This window comes from Strigops habroptila, chromosome 8 (assembly GCF_004027225.2).
Source record: "Strigops habroptila isolate Jane chromosome 8, bStrHab1.2.pri, whole genome shotgun sequence".
NCBI classification, from domain to species: Eukaryota; Metazoa; Chordata; class Aves; order Psittaciformes; family Psittacidae; genus Strigops; species Strigops habroptila.
Window position 1 is genome coordinate 36,048,809 of NC_044284.2, and position 16,522 is coordinate 36,065,330.

The 16,522-nt window shown below is 42.2% G+C and overlaps 1 protein-coding gene across 7 annotated transcripts in view; it reads right to left on the minus strand.

The window, feature by feature from the left end:
- Positions 1-2,532: 2,532 nt before the first annotated feature.
- Positions 2,533-16,522, minus strand: part of LRCH3 (leucine rich repeats and calponin homology domain containing 3) — a 70,900-nt gene continuing 56,910 nt past the window's right edge. For 5 of the 7 annotated variants that reach the window (XM_032920096.1, XM_030493696.2, XM_030493695.2 and 2 more), the window contains 5 exons: positions 16,083-16,196; positions 15,317-15,435; positions 13,673-13,810; positions 11,367-11,444; positions 2,533-9,138 (listed from right to left, as the gene is read on the minus strand). In XM_032920096.1, coding sequence (XP_032775987.1) covers positions 8,938-9,138; positions 11,367-11,444; positions 13,673-13,810; positions 15,317-15,435; positions 16,083-16,196 — 650 coding nt within the window. In that variant the 3' untranslated portion in view covers positions 2,533-8,937. The remainder of the gene's footprint in view (positions 9,139-11,366; positions 11,445-13,672; positions 13,811-15,316; positions 15,436-16,082; positions 16,197-16,522) is intronic. The other 2 variants (XM_030493694.2, XM_030493697.2) reach the window with 1 other exon arrangement.

Consider the following 16,522-nt stretch of genomic DNA (forward strand, 5'->3'; position numbering starts at 1 on the left):
AGCAGAAAGGGGATTTGCATCAGAGCAGTGAGAAGCACTGTCCCCCAAAGTGCTGTATGGAAACAAGACAGCTAGAGGGAGGTAACCCTGTTAACAGCCCAGTATCTTGCCTGCATGGGACACACTGCACTGAGAACATCCTCTGCAGACCCCAAAGCACTGGCCATGACTGAGGCACTGGTGTTTGCTGTGGCTCCAAGTGAGGCAGGGAGGCCAAGCCACCCACACCTGGACTCAAGCAGCACCCTCCAGGCTGTCAGAGCCGGCATTAGGTCAGCAGGGGAAAAACCGCTGGCAGCTTGCAGCGTAAACACAAGGGCAGTCAAAGCACACAGGTTTCCATTCCCGCAGTCCTGCAAAATGTCAGTGCATAGCATAGCTCCAAATGCCTTCCCACCGAGGGAAGGAACATCGGAAAAAGACAGCCGGCTGCACTGCCTGCAGGAGCTGCCCTGGCGCCATCCGTGCACAGCAAGATGAGGCACTAGGCAGAAAGTGAAGCTGCTGGGGAGCAGTGTGCTGCTTTTCTAACCAAGAGGGGAGCCCCTTCTCCTGACACAGGATCGTACACACAGGTCTGTGCACAAAGCAAAATGAGCCCTGCGGTTGAGCTGGCTGGTGTCTGACACTCCCTCACAGGAGAGCGAGCTCAAATCACACAAAATCTGCGGTGCTCTTTGTGACCAGCCCATGCTGGCCCCATCCAAACGTCCTCATGTCCAAGCTGAACTGTGCCAAAAGATCTAAAGGTGGAGATGACTGAAATCATAAGCAGAGCGCCTTTGGCTCAGGGCTCTGTGTGAAGGGCAGAGAAAGGGCTGGTGCCTATCAGGCAGAATGGATCATCAAGGGAGCACAGAAGTTTCAGACACACGTTCCCCTCCCAGCACTGGTACCAAAGCCATTTTGCTCACTTTCCATGCTCCCCATGCACTGGTAAGAGTAGGGATCATGAGCCAGGACCATGCTTGCACCCATATCCACACCACATCTCACTGTAGGAAGCGCCTCAGAGCAACTGTGGGACTTACATTCCTAATCTTAACTCTCCTTTCTCATGCACTGCTGACTTGTATTTTCCATATGTGGCGGGTGTTAACAGGTGAGCTGTTTGAGTGGAAGGCATGAACTCTGATAATAAACTCCACAGAAGGCTTGAGCAAAGGAAAAAGCCGGATAGGTGGAGGGGTGGCAGACCTTATATCAAACTCTAGGCACACATTAGTAATACAACCAACTGAAATCTAAAACATGGCATTTGCTGGGCTCTGACTGCTTTTCAGCAGAGAGCAAAACAGAATTCTGGTGACAAAAAACCCCCAAACCAACAATAGAACAGGGTCTGCTATTCCAGTAAGGTGGGGGGTGCTGAAATCTCAAGTCCTAACACAAGTGTCCCAGCCACCAGTGGTAGTGCGAAGGGGTGAAGGTGTTGAACCTGACCTCACACCTCCCAGGGAAGGACAGCATGCTCCTGTGTGGGGACTGTGGCCCGGCTGCCACCCATCCTGCTCCTTCAGGTCTCCTCCCACCAGCAGCCTGTCCCAGAGGTGCTGCTCTCCTTATAAGCCTTACCTTGCTCAGCAGAAACCACAGCGGCGTTCCGTGCCTCAGCTGTACAGTGGGCAAGTAAACCGGTCGAGCACATCCGGTGGTGGGAGCGGAGAGAAGCATCCCAAAGCGTGGCAGTGTTGAGGAACTCTGTCAGGATCAGTACTACGTGTTTTCTCCAGCTATGGAGAGAGGGGATCAAAGTGCACATCCACATTTTTTGCAGGGAAAACCAGAAATCACAAGCCCTTTGGAGGAACTGGGTTCCTGGGAGGTAAATGGAGAAGAAAGGCTGGAGATCAGGAAGCTGGTTAGGAGGTGGCTTTGGAAAGAGTGGGAAGGATGAACACCTGGAGAGAGCTGGGCAGCCCTCATGAAGGCAGCAGCTTGGTGAGCAGCGAACAGTACCACAGGGGCACACAGCGGGAAGTTTGTGGATCTCTGGCAATTTCTAGGCCTTTACTTATTTTTCTAAGTAATAAAAACTAGCTATGAGGAGGGAAGAAAAGAGGAGCAGACATTTTGGCTAGTAAAAACAAACCCTTCAAATGCTGCGGGGCACGAAGCTGGGTGCAAGTTTTACAGATCAGACCCAATATAGGATAAAACCAAGCAAGTGATGAGAACAGCAAGAACAGCAACACCGGCAGCAGCAAACTCCCCAAACCCAGAATGTACATTCTACTTTGAGAAGGAAGAGAAAACCCAGGGGGTGGGGAGGGAGGAGCAAAGGATTCTGAACAAAATCACTGCTTCTCAGTGTCTGGGGAAGGTTAAAATATCCCCAAGAAAAACCTTCTGATGTGGCTGCAGAATGTGTGTAAAGATAGCGGAGTTTTTCTATCCTAGTTAACTATGAAAATGAGAGGAACAAACCAAGTCCATTAACTGGCACCTGTGAGGATGAGGAAGGGGAATAAACACCCAACACAGAGGATGTGACATTCAATGATGGAACAGAAAAACAGCAGGAAGAAATAATGTAATTCCTGTAAGTTTGAAAACTTTATTTCAAATTACCCATGGTTTCCTTTTATATTACCGGTGTGCTAGAAGTTCACACTACTGGCAGAATACAGGCAATGTAAAATATACAATACTCAGACACATTTATATGTAACAGACTTAGAAATTATGGAATGTATTTACAGACATACAGCATGGGATGGAGCTTTAAAATCCTTTACTCTATTAATTACACGTTTACACTGCTTTCAGAAATAACAAAATTAGATCATTTTGTAAAACATCACAATATCTATACAAAAGCATTTTTTAATGTCCAAATTCACCTTAAAAGTCCTCTGTTCCTAAAACATTTTTTCAAAGAACCATTTATAGGCATAAAAGGATAAAAATACCATTTGCCATCATATCACGACCAAGAACGAGAGGCATTCTTGCCGCTGTAAGAAGCTGTCTCTGATTCATTTTAAGCAGGCTGCTGAGCTGGGGCCGTTACAAAAGCCTCCCCTTCAGCAGGGAGACCCAAACCCCGGCTGTTTTGCTGCCAGGGCTCCCGTGTGCCTGCACTGCTCTGCCTCGAGCTCTCCCCGCTGAGCATCAAATGCTGCTCAGCGCTCGACATGGCTCGAGGAAGGTCAGCGGCACAGGGGAGTCAGTGTGCAAACACCAGCAAGCACAGAACACTCAGGTGGATTCCTCGTCCCACATCCTCCAACAAATGCCCCAGAGAAAGACAATCGCCTCTTTGCTTTAACACACAAAATAGGATTTTATACATGTTCTCTTTAAAATATTCTTTTCATGGGATACAACAAAAATTGCACATAAATACACCGAAAAATCCGCACCCATTTTGCAAAAGAGAACTGAAGTTGGGTTTGGTATAACACATTAAATGAACTGTACGATGAAACTTCAGGTTTGGATTTTTGTCCTAAACATCTGGTCAAGATTTAGTGTTTGCCAGGATGAACACACAGGATTATTAACGCCAAACGGATACAGTCACATACACTGAAACTGCCAGGGGGAACTGGGTGACCGATGCCAGAGGCAGCCCCTGTCCAGCCAGGCCACTGCTGCTCCTTGCCCCAAGCTCTGCTGCTGCACACACACTGCTCGGACAGAAGAGGAGCTGCCTTCACTAGGCACACAGGGAAATGGCCTTTTCTTGCTGTCTGGACTCAACCCACCACCCCATTAATTCCTAAAGATTAGTATTAATGAAATGCCAAACTTCCGCCAACCTGAACTCTGTTAGGTTTCACCTCCCCTAAGGGCTGGAAGCTGTACTGGAGTGAAGAGCACACTGTGACCATTCCATGAAGGGAATGGTTTTCTTAAAACAGGAGTGTTTAAACAGCCCACAAAGGGTGTGCTATTAAAAAGCAACTCAGCCCTGTAACAACACAAGTGACCTGATGCCGGAAACTCTGATGAAGTCAGTGCCCTCCTCTTTCAAATTCTGTGCAGACAAACATACACGGAACGTTTGTGGTCCGTACTGTTTACTTGTGAGTGGCAGAATCTTCCACCCAACAAACCACAGCAGAGACTTCAGGCACTTTGACGTAATCCCTTAAGAATTACCAGCACTCCTTGCAAGTGACGTTAAGTGAAATACAAGATCTAACTGAGGAGGAAAGTGTGTCTGTGTGGGCTGCTCTCTTCCTATGCGTGGCATTTTCACTTCTTGCCAGGCTCAGGGCCGTGCACCCACCCAGTGTGAAAAGGTTTCTCTTTTCAGCTGTGCAGTTTGAAATACCCTTCAGGTGTTCTTCTCCACTCACAACATGATCAACCATCTACGGATGCCAGTAAGGAGCAACTGGAATACTTATGTGAAATCAGGGATTCGACAATCACCACAATGGACCTTGAAAGTAATACATGAAGCAAAATGGAGTGGAAACAAAACTGCAAATCAAAAGGGGGAAAATCCAGCTAAGTCCAGTCCTTGGCAGTGATCCCACAGCAGGTTTACTTCTGCAAAAACGCCCGTTAGCCAGCCTGCTCCCATTTCTTCTTCTTTTATCCCTATGAAATCCTCCTGGTGTATTCTGCTTCAAACATATTCCCAGATGGAATACCTTCAGTGCCTCAGCTGGTTTCAGACCCCATGCACCATGTATTTATTAGTAACATAACATTCTGGGATGCCTTAAATGGGCCAAAGCCTACCAAAGGAAATGCATGGGTGAAAACTAGATTTTGCAAAGTCTTTTTTTTTGGGGGGGAGGGGGAGAAAATACTGTAGCTGATGTGGTTGTGAGCTTGGCCTCAGCGTTCGGACCAGAACACACGGAGCTAGTCTTTGTTTTGCAAGCATCATCTCTCCAGCAAAACATGAAACCTGCTGGCTACCTCTCCCATCCCTGTATATTGAATTTCCATTTTCACATTAAGGAAAAAGGAAGGAAGTCATGGTAGCTCTGTAAAACCAGTGCATCCCTCTACATAAACTCCCAACGATAAAAGGCTTATTTAAAGCCCTGTCAAACCCACAAAGAGAGGCTACCTTTTGTGACAGACACTGTTTTGACAATACGCAGCCCGCTGTGGAAATTCAGTAACTGTGCTCTTAAAACAATGAATTTCTCAGTGGCCGGGACACTCACTAGTGCTGACATGGCTGCAGGGGATGCCCCTGCCCCTAATAAACCTATCATTTGGTAAAGGGTTGCCAAGGATTAGCACAGCAGGCTGTGATACTTTGCACTGCAGTGAAAATACAGATGTGGTTCCTGATGACAACTAGTCATCATTTGACAAAACCACTGAGTAACCAAATGCATCCCTGCACGGCCAGAAGGGCAGATGAGAGGACAGAGGTGCTGGGAAAATCATCAGATAAAGACATGCTAAACCCCAAACAGAAAGTGAACCCAGCAAGAATGCCCATGTGATTTAACAATTTGAACAGTTCTGATTTAGTATCTTTTACTAAGGTGTTTTCTTGCAGAGAAAACATGCAGTATTTTTCCCCCTTGAGAAAAAAAAGTAACCAGATTTTTTTTTCTTCAAATTTTAAGTAATGAGGACGTGCTAAGGCGAGTTACAGCAGCAGGAGGTTCGACCCTGTTATCAAACACTGCAGGTAAGATTGTGTGGCAATTTTTTTATATATATAATAGAAATAGCTGTTGTTCTTTGAAGGCAAAGAAATTCCCTTTCTTTGAACCCTGTGAGGAAGGAAAGAAATTTCCCCATGTGCCCACTGCAGCAACATCCTTTTTAAACAAATGAATTCCCCTAGGAATCTCTTTCCAAGCTACACCCATGTCTTCGGTCAGCAAGGAATTCCCTGCCCTCCTCCCAATGAACTCTGTTTTTTTTTTTTTAAATAAGGGGCAAAATACTGATAATAAAAATGTTATTGGAAACTGTTGTAATCTCCAAAAAAAATGGAGAAATGAAGTAAAACATTCCTGTCAGGAATCATGGGAACTCGTTTCCTTAGAACAGAGCTCTGGGTGTTTGGATGCACTGCATGGGCAGTAAAGTCTTCACGTCCTTCTGCTTAGCCAAGGTAACCCCAAAGGTCCCGGAGGTCTTTACACAGCAGACAAGTGGTGAAGTTGCTGCTGCTTTGGGGGTGCCAGCTCCAGGAGCGCCTGGACAGTCACAGCTACCTGTGTCAAACCCTTCTCTTCTAAAATATGTAGAGGCAAACATAATTGCTCCTGAATGGGGAACAAAACAAAGACAAAAACAAAATGGATGAAAAACACTCAACTGAAAAGAAAAAAAAAAAATTAAGCAAAAGGAGACTGAAATATGAAATGTTATGGACAGCCAGCACACACACACACAGAGGTATGGCATGAAACTCCTGCTTGTGGCTAAAGAGCCATGAACTTGACTCTCAAAGAAGGTGGCCTTGGGCTAATCCTGGTGTTAATTTATTAGAAAACTGTACAAATGAGAACTTGAAAAGGACTGTGGGAGGTGTGAGCAACAGCAGATTGTTCTGTCTCGGCCCACACTGAAATAGCAGCAGCTTATGAAACCGAAAGGAGATGAACTTCAAGAGGGAGCAAGCTTTCCCTCAGCGTGATGAACCCACCACCACATGGAACCACGGCTTCCCTTCCAGAACACCACTGCCTTTTTGAGGGAGTCCTGTTTAGCTATAAAACATGAGGAGAGACATGCTTTAAAGCAGACAATGAACCACTACTGCTTATTGACCTCCCAGAAGTACACCTGCCTAGCAGGTTACCTCCAAAATCATCCTGAGGAATAAGAGTAATACGCAAAATGCAAGAGAGGTTTAAAAGTGTTTATTAATAATTGTGCTATTCTCAGCCTAAGACGTATTTAAAGCCTCATCCTACGTAAGTCCTTGGCACATCCTGGCCATCCTCACTCCACAACAGTCAGTATACATGTCCAACAGTTCTCTATTTGCAGAAAATAACCAAAGTGTATCTTTCCTATAGAACTATTTTTCATGTGTTATTTCCACAGCAACCTGCCTTTCTCCACTCTTTGAACCTTTACTGAGTTTGGATGTTATAGAAATCCTTCAGCATAAACAGCAGCAGCCAGCACTTCTCCCGCAAAGCTCAGAGCTGAGAGAGAACAAATGAACCCAGACTGAAATTCTCACAGTAAGCCATATGATCAGGCTGAAATACATTTTTCTTCCAGCCAATTTGTGTTATTTTGAGAAGAGTGTGCTTTTTGTGAAAATACTTGTAAACTTGAGCAAACATGCCTTATCTTTTTTCTTATGTATGCAAGCAGGTAAGAGGAAAAGCTTTGGAATGACTCCATACCACAGTCAGTCATGACAAACAAAATTTAAAAACTGGAAGGCACTGTTAGTGTAAAACCCCTTGCAGCTTTTATCACAGTGTTCATTAGAAGAAGTTAAGGAACATAGGAACTGAGTTCATTTTAGTTCACACCAGTAAGCAGTGCAAAAATAGCTCATTTAAAACTAAAACAACCTCCCTCTGTCAAAGGTCCCCTCTTTGCTCAAAAATGCTTTGCTTAGACAGAACACTTTGTGTGATTTGGAAAGAGGGCATCAACTCCTCTACTTGTTTCTTTGTTAAATACTCACTTCGTGTTACAAGCGCTTGTGTGATCCATGTACACGTAACACGTTTCTACTGGTAGTGACCACAAGTGCAACTGAGCTCCTCTGTATCTTAAACTGTGCTTCAGAGCTGTTGCCAGGTTAATGTCGGAATGCTAACACCATTTACACTGGGCTTACAAGCCATTTACTGTATTTTCAAATGTAACAGAAATTTACTGAAAACACATTTGCCATTAAGCCATTTTATTTAACACTTACCTGTCACCGGTCTCTGAACAGAGTTCCCCGAATCAATCTACACTCTGAGGAGACATGGTCTTTTACACATCACATGGGGAGTGCCCTGAAGTTCTGAGGTGTCCCTGAGACATTAAAGCAATAAAGCACCAGGATGCTTTTTCTGGGGAGGGAAAAGCTTTGAAGCTTTATGGAAGACTACCTGAGTTTTGTATAACAGTGAAGAGTCATTGTGCAACTGGGACTTGCATTTCTGCAACTGTATGATGCAAAGGTTTCTGAAAATTACAGGATAGGAGGAAGAAGCACGGAACAAGCACAGGTTGGGCTGCCCACAATCAAGCGGAAACTCAAGAAGTTTTTAAGTTTTATCCAGAGCACAGTAAAATGCTATGACATTCTGTGGCATCTGATAGAATTTAAGGGATTTTTCCTTCTGTGCCAGAATAAAGAGTGCAATTTCTCTGAAAATTTCCTCCTTGATCTGTTATGAAGCTCAAGTAGCTCAGGATTCACTGACAGTTATTTAACAAATCCTGACTCAGAGTAATACACCAGTCTACAAATACAAGAAATCAAATGCTCTCAGAAGCAGGATAAAGGGAAGGAAAAAGAAACATCAGCTACAAAGTCCTGTGGATAAAACTTACCAGACCATGTCTCCTAAGACTGTGAGATCTCATCAAGAACACTGATGTTGGAAAGAAAAACAACTTTGCCTTCTTTTAACATTTTTCATCAGATAAATTCTCAAGCAATTTACCAGGGTGGGTGCAATTCCCATTATACACGTGGGAAAACTGAGGCACAAACTGACAACAGTTTTCTCAGTACTACATCACCTGTTGGCAGATTACAGCACGCACCCACACGTCCTAACCTCTGTGCCTCGCTCTAGCCCACAGACAGCACTTCCTCCCTTGTCACCTGCTAAATATGACACAGCAAATACAAATGTGGATTATGTCACAGATGGTCATGTGGGTGCACCATTGTGTTCACACATTGTACTTGTCGCCTCTGTCCCATCAGTGGGAAAGAAAGCACTTGATACACACAGTCTTGACAAAAACCAAAATCCTTTCCCAAGCACTGGAGTGACAGAGGGAGGAAGCGGCAACACTATCCTTCAGCTAGAGAAAAAAGACCCAGCGATAGAACATACAGAGTGTTAGCATTAGAGTACAGTAAAACACCACAAAGCCCCAGAGCTGAATGGAAAGGGAGACAAGACTGGATTCTTCTGAATCTGTCCCCAGGGAAAGAAGAGTCTCAACTGTTCTTTTAACGCTGAGGTTTAGCTGAAGAATGTCAGAAGGGGAACAAAGATTGTCCTGTCCAGAGTGTGTGAGCAGGAAGGGAAAACAGACAGAAAAAAAAAGGTCAGTCAGTTAGCCATAGCAACATCCACGAAGCAGTCAGTTATCAGACATCTCAGATATAGCCTACGTAGTCAAGACGCGTATCACAGCTGGTTAATTTGCACAAAGGAATCCGCAAGACTCCCATTGCAAAGAACAGACCTAATGCAAGTATTTAGTGTTCGGTGAGGTGCCTGTCACCTGTATGGCTTAAACATGTAACTATTCTTTGTTGTTAAAAACAGCAGTTTACACATGCCTTAGTGAAAACCATTTTTCTCCAGGGGAGGTTTCTGAGATGCTGCTGGCACTGAGCACTCACCAAAGCTAAGTCTCCGTATGTATCTTAGTTAAGGAAAACAGTAGGACAAGTGATTTTTTTATGCTTGAATGTGGTAGCCTGCCGAAATATCTATTACTAACTAGAGTTTAAGTGTTCTGCAACTATTCCCACTGTGTATCTTTTCCCTCCCTTTCACCCAGGTAATCAGTGTAAATCAGTGAAATCTAGATGCACAGATCATTCTGTTCAATGATCTGTGGTTCTTTTGATGCAAGGGCTTTAACTAGCAAAGTTCTATAAAGAGCTGCTCCACTGCGGAGCCTGTAATTACAATTTTCTAAAAGTAGTCTTCCTCTTAGTATTTCTACACAGATTGATACTTTCAGAAAGTCTTTTATTTTTGTAATTAGATGTTAAATGAAAGGAAATACCTGCAGGCATCTTTTCAAGAAAAACATGCTAGGCTGTCAGGCCTTTCTTGCATACACATATCTTACATTCACATCTCAGCAGATATGCAATGTAGACATGTGAGAGCAACTTTAGAGTTCAGGTGGGGCTATTTCAGTAAGCTTCCCCAGAGACACTCTCCTTGAACTCTTCAACATTAAAGCAAGAAATATGAGAAAGCCAGGAGGGTTCTGGACAGTAGGTGCAGCAGATGTAGCAGGCTGGGTCTATAGGGGACCTTTTCTTGAGTGGCTTTTTCGTTTGTTTTTAAATGTGGGTCATTTCAGTGATCTGCTCTGTATGGCAATCCCATAAAAATCACATCTGCATATTTGAGGGAGTTATAAATAGGGAAGCTGGGATGGAATTGAACAATTTTGGCCCAGATAAATTTACATTGTGCAGTTCTGCTGGAAGTAAAAGCCTGAAGTTTCTCAGGGTACCAAAATAGTGCAGGATCTCAAAGTACTAACGATCACTTACAGCTCCCTACCACGTTCAGTTCACCACTGAGCCATGTGAAATTGCCAGGCATTTGATAAATATGCTATCCTAAAAGCCCCATGGTTCAAATGCCTGCAAGTGACATTATCTGAACACACCAAAAAGTACTGCATGACTGACTCGAGAACAGTGGTTTTAGAAATAACTGGGAAATGAGCCACTGGGTCTATTTTTCCCTTTCACAATACAAAAGAAAGAAAACAGCACCTACAACAGAAACAAATGCTGAGCAATAAGAAACAAAATCAATTAATGCACTAGAAGAAAAATTAAGAAAAACATGATGTATCAAAGTTATTTGTGCTGACACAGCTGCTAAGACAAAGTGGAAAGGACAGGATAGCATAAAACAGGGTAACTGGAGTCAGATGGGCTATTTTATGTTCCCACCTCCTAGATCTTCCAAGTTGCAGAAGGGGACAAGGAATACCAGAAGATAGAATTCTACCACTGGTACATAACAAAAGAATTATGATCTACGCAGAGATAGCTACCATCAGAGAAAGGCCAGTAACACTGTGACTTGTTGGTAAGACAGTAAAGGCATTCGTGAAAGAGAATTATTCTGAAAGAACATGAAAAACTTTGGGATAAAAATAAAACATGCAAAACATCATCCAAATTTTATCCCACTTTTAAGCTGTCAAATATTTAATCTTGAGAAGATGTAACTGTAGTTATAGAAATACCTTGCAATTCTAAAGGCATTTAGAATCAGCTATTATGAATTTGAGGCACAGCAGTAAGTGAATAAGACTTCTGATAAACTAAATCTGACTTCATTTAGCTCTGGAAGATAATGCAAGCTAAGTCTGATCTATACCACAAGACATAGCTTACACCTGAACCTTCTAAGCTTTTAATAATTTTGTTTTCATCTGATCTTTCAAAGAAGGTTTTATTTTCTGAAGCATCATACAAAACTGCACCTGAAACATTACATCCGGATAGCAGAAATACATACCTGAGGCACTCCAATCCTTCTGCAAGCTTCCAAGAAATTCTCCACGTTTCGTCTGCATTTTGCCATTGTAAGTTTAGGCTGTAAAGGAGGCAAGCATAGTGTTTGTCATTGGCAGGATTTAAAAAGATCTTAATTTTTTATTTAAATAAACCCCTTAACAAATCTCGTTGCCAAAAACATACTGCACTGACATAAGCTTGTCTAATTCAAAGCAGGCTCTGTTGAAGTTTGCTTTTCTTTAGAATTTCAAAACCATTTTATGAAAAGCTAATTTATGAATTCCGGATGTTTTTTAAAAAAGACAATTCTAAGCTGTGCAGTATTTAGATACAAGGTGTTATATAAAACTGGCCGACACCTTTAGTGACCACAGTATGGTAATTTTAAAAATATACTTTGAATGAAACACATATGCATGGCTTCCACGCTGTGATTTCAGAGCAATTGCATGATATGAAGCAATCTGGAGTCTGTTCTGGATTACTACAATACAAAAATATATAAATATCAAACCATGTTTGAAATAACAAAGATATTAAAAAAAAAAAAATAAATATAGGCTGTCAGATGTAACCAGAACATAATGGAGAAAACTGGAATTGAAGCTTGCTGCTTTTAAGCCTCTTGTAGACATCTTTGATGTAACTGTTTGAATTGCACTCACCACCATTTTGTCAAGCAAGCTTTTTTCTAGTTAGCTTTCACACCTCTACAGAGACATACCATGGCACAGGCTCTGTCTTGTTTCTATTCTTGAAGCTTATTCTTTTCTGGTTAAAGAGGCACAAGCTTTCTGCTCCTTTTAACAAGCTACCCAGAGTCTATATAGCAGCAGGAAGCAGCCTCTGAGAATTCCATCCTCTTCCACAAGTGGTGGGGTTTCTGCTCTGTCCCCTCAATGTGCCGTATTTCTCCACCAAGAAAGCAGGTTAAAGGCTAGTGCTGACTTCTTTCACCCAACAGACGAAGGGAATACAAAGATCACATTGTAACTGAGAAATGACATGATGCCTCTTCAGCTCCTGGAGCCATGCAGCTAACGGCTGCCTCTTCCTTGGGATTAATATGACAAAGCCATGATTTAATTCCTAACACAGAATATTCAACAGCACATAAAATCAGGCCATTGAAAAGATACTCAGTGACATAAGTCTTCTGAATAGCAGCAGTATGCCTTTTCTCTTAATGATTCCACAATCTGCCTAAAATGTTGGCATGTCCAGTTCAATCATTCTCAAAGTAATGAAGACATCTGCTTGTTCACAATAAGTCCAAGGGAGAGGAACCACAATGATACAGTAGTAAGTGCCAGTTCAAATTCCAGCCAACACAATGATAGACTCCAAAAAAAGGAAAAGCTAACACAACATGCATGTTCCAACTTCTTCCCACAGGAACCATCTCTAGGTTTTTTTCCTTATTCATACAATTTAAAGGTGCATAACAAGCAATCTGCTTGTTCCTACTACTTTTAAGTAGCTGGCCCTAAGTATTTTCACTGAACTTTCTAACTTCCACAAATACAGATTAGGTAAATGATCTACTGTTATTTCCCAGTTCTTCACCTTTCTCTAATTCTGTGTTTTCCCTACATGACATACAGTAACGCATCCAGAAATCTATCATCCTCGCTGCTTTCCAGAAGCACTGCACATAGGCAGGGTCAGAGAAATAACTTCAGACATTTTCAAACTTCTCTGCAGTGTGCCTGCATTTCCTTCCTTGCTCTCAACAGGAAAAAAGGTTGTATCTGGGGACCATTATCACAAAGGTATGACTGGATTGTTCCAGGAGATGCTGTTCTCCAAGTAGCTTGAGTGTGCTCTGCTGAAATTCCTAAGCAGAGGAATTTGTAGTACTGTGGACAGAGGAATCAAGTTGGCTTCTCTGCCTGTTTTGGGATCCCACTACATAAGACAGTAAAATGTGGTAGAGAATGTTATATTTCCCTACTATCTGTTTTTCTTAACTTCTCAGACCTTTTAATCTTTTGAAATATCCTATTTCAGTTTTCATGCTGAACTGACTCTTATTTCACTAGTTTTCAAGTTAATGGATGGAGGACTTGAAAATGTTAACATTTTCTTATAATCTGTGTTAGAAGTAACTTCATTTAAATGAAGCAAACCCAAATACAGTTTCTTTTAATGATGCTACAGATCTTTTTTAGACAGAACATTGATGGTTACTGTTTGTCATGTACGTTCACAGAGGAGAATGCTGAATTTAGCATTTGTCTGGGTTACAGGACTTTACTGGATGTTACTTTGGACACCTATAAAATACCGTCATTATTACATACTTACAACAGCAGGTGAGGGGACATGAATGCTGGGAACAGACCGGGGACGCACATGATTAGCCAAATGGCACAGAACAACACCATCAGTGAGAGCTGCTCCAAGATCACTGGGTAATGACACTTTCAACCGAGATTCTATATTCTGCAGAAAGATGAACATGGACACACAAAAAGTAAGAGCTGGTTTCCTCCAGCTGTTTCATTCTACAGAATATTTTATATAAAGCAGAGTGCTTGCATTACAGCTCTGTCCATCCTCATGACATTTCCAAACAGCTTTCTGAATAACATCAAGGAAAGCTCTGCACACTACTGTGGCCCAGAGCTGACCATAATCTGGGAGCAACTGAGTTCAATGATGAACAGTTTTCATTGTACAGCACAGGGGACTAATATAATTGTTATTCAAAAATAATGGAAATCAGGGTCTAGAAATAGTATTCCTGATCCTACATAGTCTCAGAGAATGGTTCTGCCAAGGGAAGTGAAAATAATTGTCATTGTGGGTTGGAGGACAACACAGTTAAGAAAAATCAAGACAACATTTTTGCCTTTAAAGAAAAACCTGAACTATTTGACATAAATAGTTAGCATTTGTGTAAGGAAATTAATGCAAATTCCGTTCAGGCTTTTAATCTTATTTCAAACATTGTGTGAATTTCACTGAGTTGTTATACTGCATCTACATTTTTTTAAGTATTAAAAAAGATTTAAGCTTACCTGGGAAGCAGAACAAGAGACAGGCTACATACAAAGCATTCTGAGATAACAGAAGAGGGGCTCTGCAAGCAGCACCAAGTTTTGTTTTGCTTTATTTAAGATAACTTTCTCCTTTTAGAGAGATTGTCCTTACTTTAAATGTTATGAAGAGAAAGAATTCTCTCTGTCCATCTGGGATGCTTATAGCCTTAACAAACAGGAATTCTTAATTCTTGGGAAAGTTCAAAAAGTTGACTAGAGCACCTCAAGGAATCCCTTCATGCTCTCCAGAAACAAGTCTGGGGCAAAGCAGAGCAGTACCTTAACGCCATGTGGCATTTTCAATATTCATGTATGTGTAGTGTCATTGCAGCTGGGCATAAGCCATGAGTGTGGTGGCCCTGAACAGTCAAAAAGCACAAGTATAAGGAATATTTGTGCCTCTAATGTTCTGCACTTAACTAAGGATAAAGCAAGAATCAAAAGATGGATCCAGAGCACAGAAGGAAACCATACTGTCAGCATGACTGGCAGTAGTCTCTGCACGCCACCTGCTTTTCTGTGGGCTTTACAGCAAAGAGGAGTTTAAAAAAGAGATTTAAAGGAAACAGTGAGGTAACTTTCCAGTGAAGTGTGAGGGCTTCACCCTAACAAGTGTGAAGGCTGATAAAGAAAAAAGAAAACACACATTAATTTTAAAAGCAGAGATCACCAGACACTCAGAAGCAGGAGTCTTTATTTTACAGAATTTGAAGCTCACGTTATCCACTGCAAAAACCAAAGTGTGCACCACTGAATCCATCTGAAAGAACCACTTAGACTGTACACCACCACTTAATTTTGGTCAGCTGGTCACCACATTGGTTCAGTGAAATTGGTCCAAAACACGAGGACAGATTTACCAAGCATTTACTAAGATGCCCACATACTGGCTCTGGGCAGCACTTACCCTGCGTAGCTGCTCTATTAGCTCCAGCTCCTCCTCTCGCTGTTTGGAGTTCTGTCTTACTCTAGGGTCTGCAGAATCATTAGCAGGAGACAAGGCACAGGTAGAAGATGAAGTAATAGCTAAAAAAGCAGCATGAAGGAAAGAAGATCACTAAGCATGGTTTGGCTGATTGTCCTTCACTGCTGTACTATACATGCACACACAAGGTTCCAGAAAGGCTACAGTGCATTCCCTTTCACAATCTGTTTCTTTCATTTTATTATGAATGGAACTAATGATCTCCTAATCTAGATGAGGTGTTCTTAAACACATTTTCCTTGCTGTTTAGATTCTGTTCTTTCTGCTGGGTAACAGTAATTCACAAAGGAGAACAAAGTTCTGCCGAATGGAGTATGCTGAAACAGTTCAGCCTTTCTACAGAAATTGCAACGTTGTTTGAGCTACTATGCAATGCTAAATTTATCAAGCTGCCTTCATCAGCTGTTGAAGGCTTTTGTGGCATTTCCTTGGTATCTTCTTAGGTGTAAGCACAGGCCAAGAAGAGCAAACCCCCACATTTCTACAAATATGGCAAAAAAAGTATTCGACAGCTCTAAATGAGAAATTTCTTATTCAAAAAGTATGTAGTGCCATGTGTCTAGAAATGGAACTCGAAAAGTAGTTTAATGATAATGACCTGAAGTAACAGAACAGTGCAAAACCTTGGGAAATGCAGATGTTAATACAGGGTAGCAAAGCTAGCTGATTTCTGAGCTATTTAACCTACCTTTCTTTGCTTCATCCCTGACAGCTGCTTGGTAAAGGAAACTCTCTGGTCGCTGGGCAGCGTTTCTATAGGAAGGCGGGGCTGCATGGCCAGGATATGGAGGGGAAAGGTGGACTAAACAAATGGGAAAAGGCACAGGAATGGAGGAAGAAGGAAATGGTTAGAATTTAAATAGGAAATGGGTTCAGCAATGTGGTAATTAAAAGGAACAAACCAAAAATTTTAATATAATAATGACAAAATAAATTACAGCCATGCATGGTAAAAGCACAGAGCAGGAAAAGGCACTTCCAAGGACACTTGCATGCAAAGCACATTCCGCATACCAATACTAACAACTGTTCCGAGTGGTGCTGAATGCATCTGCTTTAGGCCCATACGAAGGCCTAAAAACCAGCCAAACCCTACATTCTGCCTGAGGACATGCTTCACCCCTGTTG